At 38.3% G+C, this 21,434-nt stretch overlaps 1 protein-coding gene across 8 annotated transcripts in view; it reads right to left on the reverse strand.

The window, feature by feature from the left end:
• Positions 1 to 21,434, reverse strand: part of LOC150109749 (histone reader KMT2E-like) — a 902,496-nt gene that overhangs the window by 254,374 nt on the left and 626,688 nt on the right. For all 8 annotated transcript variants that reach the window (XM_090407149.1, XM_090406915.1, XM_090406833.1 and 5 more), the window contains one exon: positions 16,126 to 16,442. In XM_090407149.1, the coding sequence (XP_090263275.1) occupies positions 16,126 to 16,442 (317 nt within the window). The remainder of the gene's footprint in view (positions 1 to 16,125; positions 16,443 to 21,434) is intronic.

The raw sequence follows: 21,434 nt of genomic DNA on the forward strand, positions 1-21,434 counted from the left end.
AATGCAGTGTTTGGCAATTTTTAATTGCAATTCGCAGGATTTTTTGCATCAATTCGTGACTGTAGACGAAACTTGGATCGACCACTACACACCTGAGTCCAAGCACCTGTCAAAACAGTGGACAATGCCTGGTGAAAGAGCACTGAAAAAATCGAAGACCGTTTTGTCAGCTGGGAAGGTGATGGCTACTGTTTTTTGGGATTCCCGAGGAATTATCATGATAGACTATTTGGAAAAGGGTAAGACAATAACAGGAGTCTATTGTGCGTCATTGATGACCATTTAAAAGAAGAACTGTGGCCAAGTTTGGTGCACAAAAAGGTGCTCTTTCATCAAGACAATGCACCGTCCCACACATTGGCTGTCACAATGGCAAAACTGTATTCACCAGACTTAGCCCCGTGTGACTTCTTCTTGTTTTCAAACTTAAAAATTTCACTCGGTGGGGAAAAATTTTCTTCGAACGAGGATGTCATCCTTGTTTTGTGAAATTTATGAAATTTTATGAAATTGTGAAAATTTTTTCACAAATCCTACTTTTTAGATGGGATTAAAAAAAATTGGAAATTCACTGGACCAAATGTGTAGATCTCGATGGAGACTATGTTGAGAAATAAAGGTGATTTTTTCCGAAAAAATGTGTTTAACTTATTTTTTTAGCAAACTTTTCGAACAACCCTCGTATAGTACCCATTTGCCAAAAAGGGAATAAAGCTGAATGTGAGAATTACAGAGGAATTACTTTATAAAGTGTTCTACAGTAAGATTTATGCAAGTATCTTTGTAAAGAGACTGAGAAAAATACAGGAAGAGAAACCTGGAGAAAAGATGGATTCAACAAAATAGAGGTTGTGAGGATCATATTTTCGAAGCTTTGTTGTTTCTTATTTTCCCCTATGATCATTTAAACGCCTCTCGACTTTTTGTAATTTCTGTGATGTCTCTCTGATAATCTGCTTTCATTTTGCTATTTTGAAGATTAATTCATCTTCAGTCACCTCATAAACAAATTCAATAACCTCGTTAGCAGCGCTAGCCTTCCTGTTCTTGCTTGTGGTGCTCTTCTTAGCATTACATTTCTTGTGTGTTTTTCATGCCATTTTAAACTTATAGTTATTATTGATTCCAGATGATTGGAATGGAGCTCTTATAGTATACATAAATCTCTCTTCTTCTTCTACAGCTTCTCCCACTTAAGTGGGGTCACTGTTTGTTATGAGTCTCCTCCACACCTTCCTGTCTTGGGCTGTCATCACATCCAAGTTCTTCATCTTCAAGTCCTCTTCTACCAGCTCCCTCCATCTCTTCTTTGGCCGCCCACGCTTCCGCCTTCCTTGCACATCCATCTGCATGACCCTTCTTCCCACATATTTGTCCTCCCTCCTCATCACATGACCAAACCATCTCAACCTTGCCTCCTGTATTTTCGCTCCTAAGTTCGTAACTTTCACTGTTCCCCTGACATAGTCATTTCTCAGACGATCCTTTCTGGTCACACCGCACATCCACCTAAGCATTCTCATCTCTGCTACTTCCATCCTGCTGATGTTATTTTTCCTCAGGGCCACAGTTTCTATAGCATATGTCATAGCTGGCCTCACTACTGTCCTATAAATTTTGCCTTTCAGATTGATCGGCACCCTCTTATCGCATAACACTCCAGCCATCTGCCTCCAGTTCCTCCAACTCGCTTGTATCCTGCATCCCACTTCCTTCTCAGCTCCTCCATCTTCTTCCACTGTTGAACCTAAGTATCTAAAGTCTCTCACCTTCCTGATGACATTTCCTTCCAGCTTCAGATCTGTCTCCTGGCCACCGCCCACTGCGCAACACATATACTCTGTCTTACTTCTGCTCAGTCTCATACCTCTCTCTTCCAGTACTTTTCTCTATCTTTCCAGTTTAGTTTCCGCTTCTTCTCTTGAATCTACACACAGCAAGATGTCATCTGCACACAACATTGTCCAAGGTGCATCTTCTCTCACCTCCTCTGTTACCACCTCCATCACAATATTAAACAGAAACGAACTTAATGCTGACCCTTGATGTAAGCCAACTGTTACTTGAAAACTTTCTGTCTGTCCCAAACAGGTCCGAACACTTGTCTTCACATTTCTGTACATTTCCCGCACCAACCTGACATATTTCTCAGGCACCTTCTTCTCCCTCAGGCACCTCCAGACTTCTTGCCTTGGCACTCTATCGTATGCTTTCTCCAGATCAATAAATACCAGATGTAGCTTCTTTGTTTCTCTCGATATTTTTCCATCATCTGTCATAACCCAAAGATAGCATCTGTTGTTGATCTACCAGGCATGAAGCCAAATTGTTCCTTTGCAATCTCCACCTCCTCCCTCAATCTACCATCAAGAACCCTTTCTAGGATCTTCATTGTGTGGGACATCAACTTTATTCCTCTGTAATTTTTACAGTCTTGTGCATCCCCTTTACCCTTGTAGATGGGAACAAGAGTACTCTCCCTCCATTCCTTGGGTATATTTTCCTGTTGGCAAACTTTCATGAACAGGTCCCACAGCAGGTCAATTCCCTCTTCCCCCAGTGTCTTCCATGCCTCCACTGGAATTCTGTCGGGGCCCACCGCTTTTCCATTCCTCATCCTCTTCATGGCCTCCGTCACTTCCATTCCACTGATGTTCTGCACCATCCCCTCAGAAGGCTGCCCATCTCCTCTGTGAGTCCTTGCATTTTCCTCATTCAAAAGTCCCTCAAAGTATATTTTTCATCTGTTTCTTATGTCCACATCCCTCCATAATACTCTTCCTTCAGCATCTTTGATCTGCCTCACATGTAAGATGTCCTTAGCTGCTTTATTTCTACATTTCGCTAGTTGGTAAATTTTTCTCTGTCCTTCCTTTGTTTCTAATTGATCATACAGATCTTGATATGCCATGGCCTTCGCCTGTGCCACAACTCTCTTGGCTTCTTGCTTTCTCTCTTTGTACACCTCTTTGTCCTCTTCCACTCTTGACTCATCCCACTTCTGCTTTGCCTTCCTCTTAGCTGTCACTGCCACTTGTACATCATTATTCCACCACCAACCCTCCTTCTGCTCTCTAATCTTTCCAGATGTCTCACCAAGCACCTCGATTGCACAGCTCAGGATTACTTTTGAATTATGTTTCCACCAATCTTGTACACTTTCCAGTCCATCCGAAATCCTCTCTAACACTCTCTCCCTGAAACGATTCCTCACACTCTCCTCTTTTAAGCGAAACCACTTAATTGTCTTCATCCCATGGCAACCAGAAGTTCTTATCTTCGATCTTATTTTAAAGTATGCGCACAGCAGTCGGTGTTGTTGTGCTACTTGATCTGTTGGAATTACTTTACAATTTGTCACAACCTTAAGATGTTTTCTTCTAGTCAAAATGTAGTCAATTTGTGAGCTGTTGTTACCACTTCTAAATGTTATCAAATGTTCTTCCCTCTTGAAGAAAAACGAGTTCACAATTGCCAGATCAAACGCTACTGCAAAGTCCACAACCCTCTCTCCTTCCTGGTTCATCATTCCCACTCCGTGGCCACCATGCACCCTTTCACAGTCTCTATTCTGTCTTCCTATGTGCCCATTCAAGTCTCCTCCGACAATCACCATCTCATTTTCTTCCAATTCCCTCATTTCTTCATCTAACACGTTCCAGAACTCATCTTTTTCCTCTGCTGTACAGCCAACTTGCAGGGCATATACACATAATACGACCACCCGCTCTTCTCCAAGACCCAATTTCATTCGCATGATCCTGTCATTCCTTCTACCCACGTCCAGTACTTCACCCTTCATTCTGCCACACACCACAATTCCTACACCATTTCTTCCCTCGTTATTCGCTCCAGAGTAGAACAATTTATATCCATCTCCCAGTTCCTTTGCCTTTCCCCCTTTCCACCTTGTCTCCTGCACACATAAAATGTCCAACTTCCTCTTCCTCATCATGTCTGCCACCTCTCTTCCCCTTCCAGTCATGCTTCCAACATTCAGTGTTTCCACTCGCAACATCCTCTCCACCTGCTGGGCTCGCTTCTTTAACCGCACCCGCCCTTGATGCGGTAGCCCTCGTCCACTTCTCACAGCTGTAGGGCGATGTGGCTGCGCGTCGCTTAAGGGGTACGCCCTAGCCCTTATATCATTTTCTCTTCGACTCATAATCATAGTTTGAGTTGGCACTGAAGTTTTCCGACCGGATGCCCTTCCTGACATCAACCCTCGCATTTATCCGGGCTTGGGACCGGCACCTATTGAGGCTAGCTTGCCTCCTTCGGTGGCTGCATAAGACGAAATGACTTAGCAAGATAGGAAAGACTCACCCCTAGCCCTCGAATACTCTAATAGCATCAGGGGGAAGGAGCAAGGAGAGGAGAAAGAAGCAAAGAAAGAAGAGGAGGGACCAGTCTACAGAATAATATAACAGATATATATTACATGAAGTAAGGCATGGTCCAGCATCAGGTACCTCGGGTTTGCCATGCCCGTACTCACTAAAGTGAGCCCTTGAGGATATAGTATACATAAATAAAAAGGGAAATAAAACTGAATGTGAGAATTACAGAGGTATTTCTCTACTGAGTGTTCCTGGCAAGATCTATGCAAGTATACTTGAGAAACAGTTGAGAAGATTGTGGAAGATAAGCTTGGTGAAGAACAAGCTGGATTCAGGCCAATTAGAAGCTGTCAGGATCAGATTTTCACTTTACGACAAATAGTTGAGAAATCATGGGAATATAACAAAGATCTGTATTTAAGTTTCGTAGATCTGGAAAAGGCATATAATAAGGTGCCATGAGAGAAGCTATTCAAAATGATATAGTTGTATGGTGTCAATGGGTCATTATGTCAAGCAATACTAAGTCTTTATTTGAGTTGTAATCAGCAGTTAGAACTGAAGGAAGTACAGGAAGATGATTTAATGTTAAATCTGGTGTCAGACAAGAATGTACATTATTCCCTCTGTTATTCATTCTCTAGATGGATCACATTGTGAAGGAAAGTGGTATTAAACCTGATATCAAAATTGGAGATGTTATACTTCTAAATAAATCCACTAAAATTCTGCAAGATTCCCTGACTAAATTGAATAACTCTTGTAATAGATATGGTATGAAGATCAACAATAACAAGACAAAGACAATGAAAATAGGCAGAAATTGAAATATCAACTGCATTGTGAATGGAGAACCTATAGAAGAAGTAAAATATTTCAGCTACCTAGGCACGATTTTTAATGAAGATGGTAAATTAAAAATGAAATAGTCAACAGAATCAACAAAACTGGTATGGCAGGTAGTCAAATGAATAAATTTATATGGAATAAGAGAGAAATTAGCCAAAACATTAAATTAGCTGTCTATAAGACAGTGTTTGAACCATAAATTAAAGATACCAAGAAATTATATTATTATTATTATTATTGCGTTACACCTCAAGGGAGTCCAAGGGACTCATTGAGGGAGGGCACCTACTCTACAACTCCATATCCATCACCCAATCCACAAACTACTACAAAATGCAACTACCATCATCATCTACACCAACGGCATGTACCAACCACCACAAACACTTTTATTTTCACACACAATTACAAACATCCATGCCCATGGCAGGATTTGAACCCACAACCTTTTTTTTTTTAGCTGGAGAGCGGATATGCTAACCACTCGGCCAACCAGGCCTGGTTTAATATACTTGGTTTAATCCTTTATCCAAGTGTAAGCAAACAAAGTTTGTACCTGAAGTATTTTCAGGAGTGTGGCAACTTGTGGTAAAGGTGATATGATTTCACATCACTTGCATTAGTATCCCATAATGCAAATCACATCTCCTTGCAGACATGTATAATGCTATGCATTATGGGAAGGGTCACTACCCAGACTGGTTTCGACCTTTATTGAAGTCTCTTCAGTGGGAGCCATACCCAGAGGTGATGTGATACTAAGGTTTAAGTAATGCAGAAGTCATATTTTCTTATACCAAAGTTGTCAAAAAGTGTCACACCTTATTATTAAATTACTCTGGATTAGAGAAAGGTTATTAGAAATTTTTTCAATTGGTTATACTATAAATTGAACTTTAATTTGTTATATAATACTATAACCAAGTGAAAAAACTTCCAACAACCTTTCTCTAATCTAAGTAATTTAATAATAAGGTGTAACACCTTTTGGCAAATGGTATAGGAAAACATGATTTCTGCATTACTTCAACCTTAGTATCACATCACCTGTGGGTCTGGCCCCCACTAAAGATCCCTCAATAAAGGGCCAAACCGGTCTAGGTAGTGACCCTTCTCATAATGCATAGCATTATACATGTCTGCAAGGAGATGTCCTTTGCATTATGGGATACTAAGGCAAATGATGTGAAGTCATACCATCTTTACCATGAGTTGCCCCAGTCCCAAAAATACTTCAGGTACAAACTTTGTTTGCTTACACTTGGATAAAGGATTCAACCAAGTATATAGTTTCTTTGTATCTTTAATTTATAATATAACCAAGTGAAAAAACTTCCAACTGTGTTCAAACCAATTTTAAATTTTGGATCTGAGAGCTGGGTTAGAAATAAAACACTTGAACCAAAGACTAGAGACTGTAAATGTGAGAGTCCTGAGAAAGATTAAGATGTGACAGATGGCATCAGTGGCAATATCATATTAAAAATGAGGATATTAGGAAAGAACTTCACATTGTTAGTATCCAGGAATGTGTTAGCAGAGCTAATCTCAGGTTGGTATGGTCACTTCAACAGAATTGGAGAGGAAAGATTAACAAAACACGTGTTCTCTGCCAGGATGGCAGGATAAAGACCCAGAGGAAGACCAAGATATAGGTGGATTGATACAGTCGAAAGTGCCTTGGAAGATAGAAATATAAGATCTGATGATGTTAGTATTGACAGGTAACAGATTGATTTTGAGGAAAATTGTAAATAGGAAGTTAGTAATGATGTAAATTTTTCATATAGTAATAGTATCATATGCAGTGCAGTACTTGATGGTAAATGTCAGGAATTTGATGATGATAATGAGTTATTATTGAAATATCTTAACCACGCTACCGGCCAAGACGTCAAGATTATCACGGATGCGAAGTGCATATTAAAATTGTAATATCATTGATATTACATTGAAATATATGATGGATACAAAGCGTATGAGGATGCATATTTGATCCATAATGGCCGGTAAGGCAGTTAATAAAAATATGTTATAAAATATTAAATATGCTAAAAACATTAAATTTGACACTAAAATACAAATAAAACACTAATTTTCTAAGGTAAAAACACAATAAAACAGACAAAAATCACCAATTTCACATGAGCACTAAATTCACTGACCAAACACAATGTATCCTCTATGAAATAGGCTACATGAAATTTGAGATTGTGTGTGTGTGTGTGGGGGGGGGGCAACAAGTGTCAAAGTTCGTGGAGCAAAAAGCATTGCCTCTATTCTCAAGAAACACTATATATCAAGTTCCAAAATGCTTCCTTAACACCACCACTTCAGCTGGCTGTACCACAGTGTTTTCATTAGCCACTCATAAGTGACATTGTCAGTCATCACGTGGAGTGGTGTAAAGCTCACTGCTGTTGGACTCTGGAGCACTGGTGATGTGTTCTCTGGAGTAATGAATCATGCTTTGCCTTCTGAAAGTCTGACAGACATGACTGAGTTAATGTCAGATGCCAGGAGAATGTTACCTGCCCAGATGTGTTGTCCCAACTGTGGAGTTTGTTGGAGGGGCATCGCATTCTGAGGCTGATTTTTATGGTTCTGGCTGGGCCCCCTCTAGTGAAGGGACAATCTTAACACTGCAACCTATAATGATATCATAGACAATTCTGTGTTTCTAACTTTCTGGCAAATGTTTGGTGACAGCTATTTCCTGCATCAACAAGACAATCCCCCCCCACCTCCCCGACCACAAAGCGAGACCTGTGCAGGAATGGTTTGATGAGATGTGTGTTGTAGAACTTGACTGACCTGAAGAGAGAGACCCAATCTCGACCCCATCAGTCACTTTTGGGATGAATTGGAATGCCAATTGCAAGCCATTCCAAATTACCTGACATGTGACCAATCTGACTAATGCTCTTCTGGAATAATGAAAGGATTTTTTTTCTTTTATTTATTTATTTATTTATTTTTATATGGCTTCACAAATGAATGGTTTATTTGTTAATCTATAGCATACCATAGATTTGTTAAGGATTTTTTCCTGTTTTTATTGGTTTATTACACTGGTATCCAAAAGCTAAGGACGAACTACATTTTACCTATATGTGAAAAATTTTTCATGACTACAGCCAAATTTGGACATAAATTTATTGCCAGCATAGTATAATTATATTAAACAAAAAATCTCTTATTAATTTTGTGCAAATTAAATTGCAATATGTTTTTGGCAAAAATTTCCTAATGATGTAGTTAAGAAATTAATGTACAGTGCTCACCGAATACTATGCAGAGAGCATTTTAGTATGGAATATGCCTATCCTCAAGACTGATGCAACTCCCATAATGTCGTGGCTATGCTTAGTACCAAGTGATTCAGGATATCTTTAGGAAAACTGGCCCATTCTTCCTACAGAACAAGGATAAGGCCTTGTTTGTTTTCCAGAGTGGAATTTTGAGTAGCAGTGCATCACTCTATTGTGTCCCAAACATGTTCCAATAGAACATGCTTGGAAGATCTGTAGAGTGTGCTGGGCACTATACAATTAACATCCTCATCTCCAGAAGTATATCTGCTTCTGGAGATGAGGATGTTAATGGCATTGTCATCATAAAAACGAATGCTTCACCTACAGCACAACAGAACCATTGAACATGTCATTGAAGAATTTCGTTGCAAAATCATTTTCCAATCATAATCCCTTTTCCCATAACTTGTGATTTGGTGCATCCATTAATCATACCTCCTCACACCATGACACCACCATATCTATCCCTTTCAAGAACATTCTCGTGATGGTAAGAGGTACCACTTTCATGCCAGATCGCTAGCAAGCGATGACGTCTAGAATTGGAGGAAAGATGGAAACGACTTTCCCCTGTAAAGAGTACGTTAGCCCATGGTGTCTTGTCTAATTTTTATGAATACAACAGTACTGAAACATTATCTATGATGAGCTGTGGATAAAGGGATGCAGACTTCGGGCATATAAGTTTACTTCTCACCAAGGCCTTATCACAGTTTGTTGCAATAATCACATACCTGTGCATGAATGGAGCCGACTTGCAAGCTGACCTACTTTGGTGAATCGATTACATTTTGGTGTTCTAACCAAAACTTGTTTTCATGTTCCATGGTAGAGTGAGGGCAATCTCTTAGAAAATGCCTGGAACCATTCTATTGGTTTGATAAGCTGCCCAGAGCCTGGCTGCAATGCTATGTGAGATTCCAAACTCTCTGGCAGTATCAGTAATTCTGCAACCTTTTTCAAGCTTTCCAATAATTCTTCTCTGCATAAAATCATCTGGATGATGTCTTTTAGACATTACAAGACATTGAAATTTGCAACTTTATTCTTTTACAAAGAGCTCCCTTCAAACACAATTTGCTTAGTGCAAGTTTTGCATTTATCCTGTTAGTGCTAGCACTTGATTCAAAAATATGAATGTGTACCCTCTTTCTACTTGCAATCATCAGTTATACAAATTGCCAGAAGCATCTGATTTAGAGTTCTAATCGATAGATTTGGAAATAGCATTCATCCTTAGGTTTTAGACACAAGTGATTTTTTTAAATTTATTTTTTATTTATTTTTACCAGGTCCAGAAACCTTGCTGAAGAGTCTAAACATGGATCTTTTTCAAATCACTCCATACCTCCAATAAGCAGTGGTCTCACTGCAGGTAGATGAAATCCATCTCTCATCTAAAACATTCACAAATGTTCATACCAATGGAATGAATCAGAATTTTACACCATGGAATACAGACTGGTCTGTAATTAGAAACTTCTGCCCTAGAACCATGCTTGCAGAGCAGTGCTGTTTTGCCTTTCCACTCCTTAGGAACTTACCTGCTGCAAGACTTTCATTAAATTACCAGGTCAAGGGCATAGCTAACTGTTATGCACATTCCTTAAGAATATGTGGTGATATGTCATTGATTCTCTCAGCTTTATTAACATCTAACTCAATCAACACCTGACACACCTCTGATTTTTTCTTTTCCGGTTCTCCTAATGCCTCTCTTCTATATGATGCATGAAATCATTTATACTAGTATGGTTTATGCTGAAAAAAATGCTCATTCAATAATTCAATACATCCTTTGCAACAGTCACTCTGTTCCATGACTATCCACTAGTGTCAACCTGCCATAATTATTCTTTCTCTTGTTTGGCATATAGTAAAAATATATGCCTCTCATACTGCACCTTATCTTTCGTTATTATGCTCGTTACCTTCCTAGCCTGCAATTTATACTCTTAATGGATCCAATAACTACCAACTGTCTTGTACCTTCTCCATAGCATTTTCTTTTCCAGAACAGCTTGCTTGATCTCACTATTCATCCATTTCATTCCTACTCTATTTACTAGCTTAAACCTTGGTATGCAGTTGTGCATTGCTTGCATCATATACAGCCTTATGAATTCCATGCACTGTCAAGATCTTTTCTGCACAGCTCATTGGTACTAGCTGACTGCAGAGCTTCCCATAATCACCCACCTATACGTCCACATATATCCATTTTTGGCTGCAACCTTTTCTTGTTTCATCCCTTCCCAAACAAGTACCTCATGATCACTCACACCAACTGGCAGCAATAGCTCATTATTATTATTATTATTATTATTATTTTGACACCTCCAGGGAGTCCAAAGACTCATCGAGGGAGAGTGTGCCGACAGCATCGAACGATTGGTCCCCTTCCAACTACTAACCGCGCTCAAACATACTTAACTGAGCCATTAGTAGCAGAGGCTCTACCAATCGACCAACTACATCTTGTGAACTTATCACCAAAACTAAAACACTGAAGCCTCTAGTTGCATCAGTCACATGCTGCTCAAGATATTTATCCCTCAGAAATTCAACAATTGCACTGTTGATTGTCTTCCATCAGGATCACCTTCTTTTTACATTATTCATTATTATTATTTCTTGACACCTCCATGGAGTTTTAAAGCCTCATCAAGGGCAGGCACCTACTCTACCATTTAATCCACCAACTATAGCAAAGCTGCCACTTCATCATCATCTACACCAATGCCATCTACTGCCGATTGCCACCACCAGTATTTTTTGTCTGTAAATTGTGTGTTTTCTGAAAGCCAGTTTTTCTGTGTGCATTATGAAAAACCCGAATTTCCGGAAGAAAAAACCCTGCTTTCTCGATATGATATCAGCTAACTCACCTTCAAAGATTCCTCCTATCACTACGAGAACTGAATTTAGACCTTTTCCAGTCGAAGGGCGCAACGTACTGTCATTCTTCATTGCACTACAGAAGCATTTATTGGTTAGTAGGACAATCACAAACATCCATGGCCTTGGCGAGATTCGAATCTGCAGCCTCTTGGCTAGAGAGCAGATATGCTAAATGACTCAGCCAACCAGGCTGGCAATATTACATGCCCTATACATTTTGCCTAAACATTTCACAATCAATATTCTTCTTTTCCTTGGCCTATAATAGCATCTTATTAGATATACAAACCAATTATTTTCAACTTCACAACAAACAGACTCAAACAAACAAACAAACTACTGACTCCATCAATGCAACAAACTCAGCTCTCTTATTTTGAGTACTCTTTACATTTGTATATAAACATAACAATCCCTCTATCTTTGAGGCCATTCTACCAGTACTAACATTCTCTATTCTAGCTGCTGCTCCACACCTCGCTACTTATTCTGACCACTCCTATTTCCCTGATCCTGACCAATTGCCATTCATATCAGTATCATTCTCACCTTTTATGAATTCCATCACCTTGTTCAGCTGCAACGACATCTTCAACCTCATATCCATCTTCCTCCTGTCACACAACCAGTTTAGCTGTGCTAAACCGGTTGTGTGACAGGATACAGCTTCACTAGTACCCTTAGATCATTCGCTACATTAACCTCTTGATTCTGTGCCTTCTCAGCAAACAATATCCTTTCTAACTGCCCAGCACAAAACCCATTCAAATACTATATATATATATATATATATATATATGCCGGCCTGGTTGTCTGAGTTGTAAGCATATCCGCTCTACAGCCAAGAGGCTATGGGTTTGAATCCCACATAGGCATGAATGTTTGTGATTGTCCACTCTCCCAATATGGACTGGGTCACCATGGAGTAGACTCAAAACCTCCCTCAATGGGAGAGGCCTTCAGCCTTTCAGTGGGTACAAGTATAGGCTGTCAATTTTTATATATATATATATATATATATATATACCGGAGTTCATATTTACTCAGTAAATAATGTTATGAATATTAATTTAAATGACTATAATACCAAGAATAAAAAAGAATAAGGTTTAATTGTGAGACACTACTAGTTTCGTTGAAAAAAACCAACCCCTTCAGGTGTCAAATACAAAGAATTATATAAAAATAACAGAAACATTATAAAATAACAACAAGAGATCTAATATAAAAAATTGTAGTACAGTTAAAAAGGAAAATGTGCTGAAGTTCCAATTGAAGTTGACTATGTGTGTGAGCTATCGCGAGAGCACCAATACTGGACAGCAGAAATGTGCGCATCACATAAATTGTAGCCAGGCTGTTATTCATATGGAATGAATCGAGGGATATTTCTTTGGATTCAAGTATCCTTCTCTCGAGTTCATCATAACAAGTATATATATATTGGATGTTTGAGACCAGTCTATGAGGTGTTGGCGGCCTTCGTCGGAGTTTATAGAGAATAGAACGTGGCTTGAGAGAGTGCTGGCTCGGGTCATATTGTAGGATATGTCTCTTTTGTGTTCTTCAATACGTAAAAGGACAGATTTAGCAGTCTGACCGTAGTATGGTTTGCCACATTCACAAATGATCTTGTAAACTCATGGATACTGAATAGAGAGATGTTTTACTTTAGGTCTACTAAGTATGGAGCAAAGTTTAGGAAACGTAGTGAAATATGTTTTAATGTTGAACTTCTTAAGAATTTTTGCTAGTTTGGGAGAGAGGGAGCTGATGTATGGCAAAGATATATATGTTCTTGGGGAAGAAGAATCTTCAATAGTAGGTAAACGATGGTGAGAGATAAATTTTTTAATGTTCTTAAGAGTGAAGCCATTGTTGAGAAAGGTCCTTTTTTAGTAAATTAAGTTTATTTTTAATCTCCGTTTCGTCTGTTAATAAAGATCTGGCTCGATGTGCCAGGTTGAAATAATACCAAATTTCTGCAGAGGGTAGTGATGGGAGGAAGCATGAAGGTATCTGTCTGTGTGTGTAGGTTTTCTAAAAATTGAGATTTTGATATTTTCAGAGCATCTTGTAAGTTTTAAGTCCAAAAAAGAAAGACAGTTGTTGGATTCTAGTTCATAGGTGAATTTAATTTTCTGATGAAAGTTGTTAAGATGATCTAGAAAAATATTGTGGTTGTTTAAACGATGTTTCCAAATGAGGAAAACATCATCTATAAAACAGTACCAGATTTTGGGTTTAAGTGTTGAGGAATTAATCACCTTTTCTTCGAAGGCTTCAAGAAATATATTAGCAAGTACCAGTCAGAGCGGACTACACATAGCTAATCCTGAGTTCTGCTTAAAGATCTTATCCTCAAATTTGAAGTATCCTGAATTAACACAATGAGAAAGTAAGGAAAAGAATTTCTTGGATAATTTGCTCGAGAAGATTGAGGATTTCTCGGGTAGGAACATTCATGAAGAGAGAAACTATATTGAAACTAGCCATTAAATCTGATTTGTTAAGTTTGAAGTCTTTGATTTTAGCTACGAAGTCAGTTGAATTTTCATACATCCATACATCAGCTTCCTCTCTCCCAAACTGGCAAAAATTCTTAAGTTCAACATTAATCCTTGGTAAATGTGGCGGTCGTGTTTAGCTAGTCTAGAAAACGTGTTTTTAAAGTTAAATATAGTGTGGCTTTTTGTCACAAATTGTGCTGCAGTTGTGCATCGGTTAGATACAAGTGTCCTTCAGTGGTGTTATTGTTTGGAACTGTGTTGTATATATTGTGTTTTCACTGCCGTTTGTTTCACTATTTCAACGTGTAAAGATGGCGTCCAACAAGAAACGTACATCAGCAGCATGCAGGACTTCTACTTCTACACGAAAGGCTGGCTCAGCGTTAGATTTTTCGCAATGGATGTGTTGCGGAAACTGCTACATGTATGCGCCGAAGAATGTGAAGGATCTGTGGTCGGTCTGGCTAAATGAGAAGAACGAAAATGTCGACGTATGTGAGAAGCCGTAAAGGCTGGAGCATTTAGGAATGGAAGCTGACATTGTGACTGTAGCGGAAGAACTTCAACGGGAGTTTATGAAAATGAAAAATGACCATCTTCTTCATGAGGAAGTGCTCGGTAAGGAGATACTGTGAGTTTAATGTGTTAAACAGAGAAATTAGGACTATAGAGGTTACATTAGCTGAAGTAACTAGAACAGGATTACATATGGGTGAGTCTTTGGTGAATGATGCAGTAATAAATAGTATGGGAGTGATTGGGAGTCAACAAAATAAAGACACAAGTGGCCTAGAAGAAACGAGATGTCGTGAGAGCGGGGGGGGGGGGTAAGTAATAGAGCATAGAGTAATGAAGCTGGGAGAGTCATGCTGAATAGCGTAGAGAATGAGTCCATGAGTGTGGACTTGAATGAAGTTAAGAGTGGTAAGATATATGGTGATTCTATGATTAAGGGTATGGAGAGTGGTATGCACGAAGAGCGCTTGGCTGGTGGGACAATAGGAAGAGTGGCTTTAGCAATAAAGAGAGGGCATGAAGCAGACAAGATGATAGTTATGGTGGATACGAATGACCTGAGAGGTAGTATAAATTGGGTAGGAAAAGATTTAAGAACATTATTAGATATTGTGAAGAGAAAAATTGTCAATGGGAGGATAGTGTGTGTGCTGCCTCATTTTGACAATTACGAGTTAAGTAGACGAGCAATGATAATGAATGATATGGTTGCAAAAATGTGCAAAAAAAGAGGTTTGGAATTTGTTGATGTTTGGAGTGTATTTGAAGGAAAAAGGCAGTTGTATGATAGAGATGGACTGCATCTTAACATGGAATCAAATTATTTAAATATTATTTAGAGACAAGAATACTGTTGTTGGTGGTGGCCTATAGATGGCATTGATGGTATAGTGTCATTGTGAGAAGTCAGAGTATTAAGTAGCAGGGTGATGGAGAGATAATTTTATAGGTGGTTTACTACCTATAAAATTAAAATATATATGTATACATATAATGTTAACCTTAATGTGAAGGTCGAAATATTGAGTGATTATTTTGATTTATATTAAACTTAAGTTTTTCTCTATACACGGTAGTTGTTTCCATAATTTTTACAATGAATTCTGATCACTGTGTAACCATGAAGAAAAGGGCCACTCCTTATAATAACTAATGTTTTAAGTAGTTGAGCACAAACATTAATCAGTGCTATGTTTATACAATGTTCAGTACAGTAAACACTTCTCTACATCAAAATGCTTCAGTTAGCTCCCCCCCCCTCACAACTTTATTAAAGAGGTGAATGGATCGCTTAATTTTTAAAATGAGTCTACCATTTCCTTAACTCTATTAAAACTTTGATGACTTTCATTTTACTTAGACTCTTGTCAATCTATGGTCTTCCATCTTCGATATCTTTGAATTTTATTACTTAAATGGAGGGCGGCATCCAATTTCAAAGACAGAATTCTATGACAGTAGTTTTATTCTTTTGAACAGTATATTTCTATTTCTAGGAAGTACTCTGAAAAAATTCTGGATGATGTATACATAACATAACACATTTCCTTTGCTGGTGTGTGTGTGTATAAAAGCAGGTCATGATTACATAAAGTCAACTGAATTATAACAACAGGAAGATGCTAATGAATATATGATTCCACATAGAGTAAACATGCATTGACAAAATTAATCACACAGCACAGAACTACTTACCCCTTTTTCTGTTTATAAATGTGAGGTGCATTCACATTTTGTGCATGAAACTTATTATCACCTATAGGAAGAATATCATCTGCACTGTGGTGATTTTCTAAATGAGGGATATGAAGATGATCATCTTGTTGCAATATCTGATGATCTTCATTGTGATTCTGATCATGAGAAAAATGTTCCTGCAATCCCAAATGATGCTTGACTTGTTGAGGCCTTTGCTGTGCTATACGTTCCAAAGCCTGCTGTCGACGTTTTGCTGTTTTCTCCATACGCTCAAAAGCTCTCATAATAGCATCTATCTTCCTTTCTTCTCTAGTCTTGAGTGAAGAGAAAAAAAATAATTTCAAGGATAAATGCCAATTTAATAAAATAAATTAATTAAAACAATAAAGAAACTTCCTAATAATTTTCAAACAAATACTTGAGATATACAGAACATAATCAAGATCATAAGAAAAAGCAGAAAACTTAATAAAAGCTGTAGGAGATAGACTGAACAAGCTACTCTGAATAGAGAGGTTGAAATAAATTTTCAACAGTTTTTTTTTTTGCTATTAACCAGCTGTAGTAATCATGCACAAGTAAGCATTTCCTCTGTAACATTTCCAAGATCTTAAAAAGAGCCCAAATGCACACAAAATACAACTGCATCACTGGGAAGAGGATGAGGACGTGAAGGAGTTGTTAGACAAAGCAAAAACGAAGAGCAAGAAGGTGAAGACATGAAGTCTCTCACTACACTATAATAGAATTAAACTGAGGAGGATTGTGTTGATAGCACATAAATTGGGATGCAAGTTGTGCAGAATGAATGATGCAGATTTTGTGAACCTATGGCCTGTGTTTGATGGAAAGAAGGATTTGTATAATGCTGACAGACTGCATCAACATGGTTTTGGTGATAGATCTAGAGTGCTTTGTTCACTGAGTTTGACAAACGATAGAAAATGTCAATGGAGGAAGCCACTGTTTGCAAAACTTAAATTGTATGGTGTTGCTTACATGTATCCTTATTGCATGCCTTTTTTCAGTAATTAAAGGTATCAATACAGATCATTCCTATATTCTCAACAACAACCTATTTGGTCTTATTCTTCTCAGTTCCTGTGCCACAATTTTTCTTAGCCTCTTCTCAAGTATACATGCATAACTCTTACCTGAAACAATGAGTAGAGAAATTCCTATGTAATTCTTCAGTTCAGTTTTCTTGCACTTTTTTACAGACAGGCACTATGAAAGCACTAATCTTATCATTTAGAAAAATTATATTGTTAATTAGACTACATAGTTACACTATGTAAAAATTTCATACTATGAAGAGGGATCTTCAGAAGTAGTTGAGTGACTGGGGGGAAAGAAATATCACTCAACTACTTCTGAAGATCCCTCTTCCCAGAGCCTTCATCTCTTTGCTTACATCAGCTCTCTTTCACCAAAACTGGCAAAAATTCTCAAGAAGTTTAACTTCAGAACTTGCTTTACTATGCTCCCAAAACTTCGTTCAATACTTAGTAAACCTAAAGAGAAACATCTTACAACTCAGTTTCCAGGAGTGTACAAGATTTTATGTGATTGTGGAAAGCCATACTATGGCCAGACTGCTAAATCCATCCTTCTACGTTTGGAAGAACACCGTAGAGATATCTCCTACAACAGGACTAGAGCCAGTGCTCTCTCTCAGACGAAGGCCGCCAACACATTGTGAACTGGACTCAAACTTCTAACATCCATGTGTGCTATGATGAGCACGAGAGAAAGACTGTCGAATCTAGAGAAATTTCTCTAGATTCTTCACATATCAACAACAGCCTAAGTTTCAATCTCTCTGAAGCACACGTTGCCTCTGTTCAGTATTGGCACACTCGTGACAGCACGTAGTCTATGTTTATTTGGAACTCAAGCTTGCATTTTGTTTTCAAACACACTACTGTCTTTTGTACTTGTTCTGTTAATGCAATTAAGTCTCTGTCATTTTTTATATATTTCTATGATTGTGATACCTGAAGATGTTGATCAATTCAACAGAGCTAGTAAACTAGTAGTATCTTTTCAAATATCGTATGTCATCTCTTTATCTCTTGGTATCAATCATTAAAACTTTTTAATAATATTTCCCACCAAATAAAATGAATTATAATAATATATATATACACAGGAGAGTCTGTGTAGCTCAGTGGATGTGGCGTTTGCACACCACCGCGCTAGGCCGCACGAAGGAAGTCTTGGTTTCGAGTCTAGTCGGCGACTAGAGGAAATTTTTCTAAGCCTTTTTTCGACCGGTTCCTGAGTTAGTCGATCTCTGGCACGGGCAAGCAGGTTTTTCCTCCCGGAAACTCGGGTTTTTCGTCCTGTAAACTCAAGAAAATCGACCGTAGAACCCACATTATTTTCAGACATTAAATATATTGTGTTAGGGTTAGAGACCACGAGATGGCGGCACATTTGAGCCGTCTCTCTTCACTGCGTACCGCTTAATTAGTGATAGCCTTGGGCCATCTGTCTCTGATTGGGTACCAGTGGAGATTGAACTGCCCACTCAGTCTCCAAAAGTTAGATAGGGCTAAATGGCCTCGCCTACTCCCGTATATATGGGAATAAAAAGGCGTTAGCTGATTTTTTTTTTTTTTTTTTAATATATACATATATGAATGTCCTTTTCTAAAACTATTCTATACTTCTAGAATCAAGTTTGTCTGAAATTGGGAAAGCTATGAGTCAACCAGATGTTATGGCCTTATATGAGGACTTGAACAGATTGTATAGACAAGCAGGGAAATGAAACTGTCAGTTCGATGTTGCAAAATGTAAGGTTTTGAAATTTGGTAAGCAACAATGGGATTTACAGTATACACTTGGTGGAGAAACTTTAAAGGAGCTAGAGGAGAAGAGAGATATGAAAGTGGTAGTGGACAAGAATCTGAAATTCAGGGATCACATTGCACAAGTTACAAAGATGTTACATCAGATAATGACAATGATGCAGAGCATCCTCACATGCAGAAATAATGAGGTTATGATGACATTGTATGGTACTTGACGAGGTCTCATATGGATTATCATGCACAGATTGTCATTGGGTTTTTATGTTGACAAGGATATGTTGGAAAGGGTCCAGGGAAGATTCAGAAAATTGGTCAGTGGTCTTTGGAATGTGGAATATGAGGACATTTTGAGAGAATGTAAATTGCAAAACCTTGTGAACACGAGGAGGAGGAATATGATTGAGACATAAAAGATATTTTCAGGGGTTGCTATGAAGTTAACATGTAAGAGATTTTTCACAGAATGGGAGATGAGAGTGAAACAAGAGGCCATCTTTGGAAACTATATGAGAAGTGTGGAAGCAGAGTAGTCAGGAGAAGGTTCTTGCATGAAGAGTGGTTAGTGAGTGGAATGCATTGCCTCAGTGTGTTGTGAATCTAGACACACTGAATCAGTTTAAGGCATGGTTGGATAATATTAACATCTGACCTCCATGAAGTTAGACTTCATGGAGGTCAGATGTTAATAATAATCTCATCTCATCTTCCTTATACCCTCATTTACCTTGCGGTGTCGAGGGTCCATTGATCATCGGACCTCACTCCGTTTACAGGATAAGGTGGTCAGCCTTATGCCCCGGAGTATCCTATGGCCTGAGGAAGATCCTTCAGCTCCTCACGTCCACGACCGACGAGAATCGAACCTAGGACACTCCTTCCCCAAGCATGGTTGCGAAGCGCATAGCCACTAGGCTAACCGCGCGGACTGTTAATAATAATAATAATAATAATAATTATCTAGGAATATTAGAAGCCAGTGATATTCTCCACAGACAACAGAAGAATACACCAAAAGAACTAGATGAATGAAACACAATTAGAATGAATTCTTGGGCTATACCAGTGATCCGATACACAGATGGCATAATACATTGCACAAAAGAAAACCTGGACAAATTGGACTGCAAAACTAGAAAACTAATGACTATGCATCATGCATTATATCCATGAAGTGATGTAGAGCAGTTGTACCTACTAAGTAGAATAGGTGGACGGGGTTCTACTGCAAGTAAGACAAACTGCAGAAGAAGAAGAAGAAGAAGAAGAAGAAATCAGCTTAAAAAGTTAAATCGACAACAGCTCTGAGCAAATTCTTCAAGCAGTTACACAAGAGGGCCTTCTGAAAGCAACAGGAAACACTATGATTACAAAAAGGAACAGCAAAATAACCGATATGTGGGCTGGAAAAATAAACCATTGCATGGCCAATGTCTTAGAGATACCAAGGACAAAATTGATGTGAACCATGCATGGCAATAGCTACAATATGAATATATTAAAAAAGAAACAAGGATTTATTCTAGCAGTTAAGAACAGGCATTATAAACTAATGCAATGAAAACAAAAATTTTGAACATCAATAATAACAGCAAATGCAGATTACGCGATCAGAAAGATGAGACTGTAGAACATCTAATCAATGCCTGCAGCAAGATAGCTCAAAATGACTATAAATACTACAATGATCAAGTGGCCAAAATAATTCATTGGTATGTAAGCAAAAAATATGTCTTTCCTACATCGGATAACTGGTGGCAGCATAAAATAGAGACAGTATTGGAAAACGAAACAGCAAAAATTCTCTGGGACTTTCAAATGTAAACTGATCGGCATTTGGAATATAATAGATCTGACATCACAATTATCCAACATTGACAGGTTTGGATTATCAATATCGCAGTAACCAGTGATAACAACATTAACAACAAAGAACTGGAAAAAATGATTAAATATTGATATCTGGCAATCGAAGTTGGCAGGTTGTGGCTTAAACACACTAAAGTTATACCAATAGTTATCGGTGCACTTGGTGCAATTATAAAGAAGCTATTCAACTAATTACAGAAATTAACATGTTTGCTGCCAACTACGAGTATACTCGTAGTTGGTTATGAGCCTAAGGGGCCAACATGGTTTTGTTAAAGGTCGATCCTGCCTTAGCAATTTATTAACTTTTTATAATAGAATGTTATCTGAGTTGGACAAAGGAAATGGCTACACATTGGTAATTCTGGATTTTGCTAAATAACCGATATGTGACAGGATACTCTATAAAATACTGTTGCACAAATTGGAGCAGATGGGGATGGATACTAAACTGGTGATATGGGTAAGAGAATGGCTCAGGGAGGGATACCAGAAGGTGGTGTATGGGAGAGCAAAGTCCAGGATGAGGCAGGTGACCAGTGGGCCTCAGGGCTCTGTGCTTGGGCCACTGTTGTTTAATTTGTATATAAATGATATAGGAAATGGCTTAAAGGGAGATAT

Source organism: Typopeltis vanoorti, chromosome 1 (genome assembly GCF_054136105.1).
Source record: "Typopeltis vanoorti isolate ZY-2024b chromosome 1, IOZ_Tvanoo_1.0, whole genome shotgun sequence".
Lineage (NCBI taxonomy): Eukaryota > Metazoa > Arthropoda > Arachnida > Uropygi > Thelyphonidae > Typopeltis > Typopeltis vanoorti.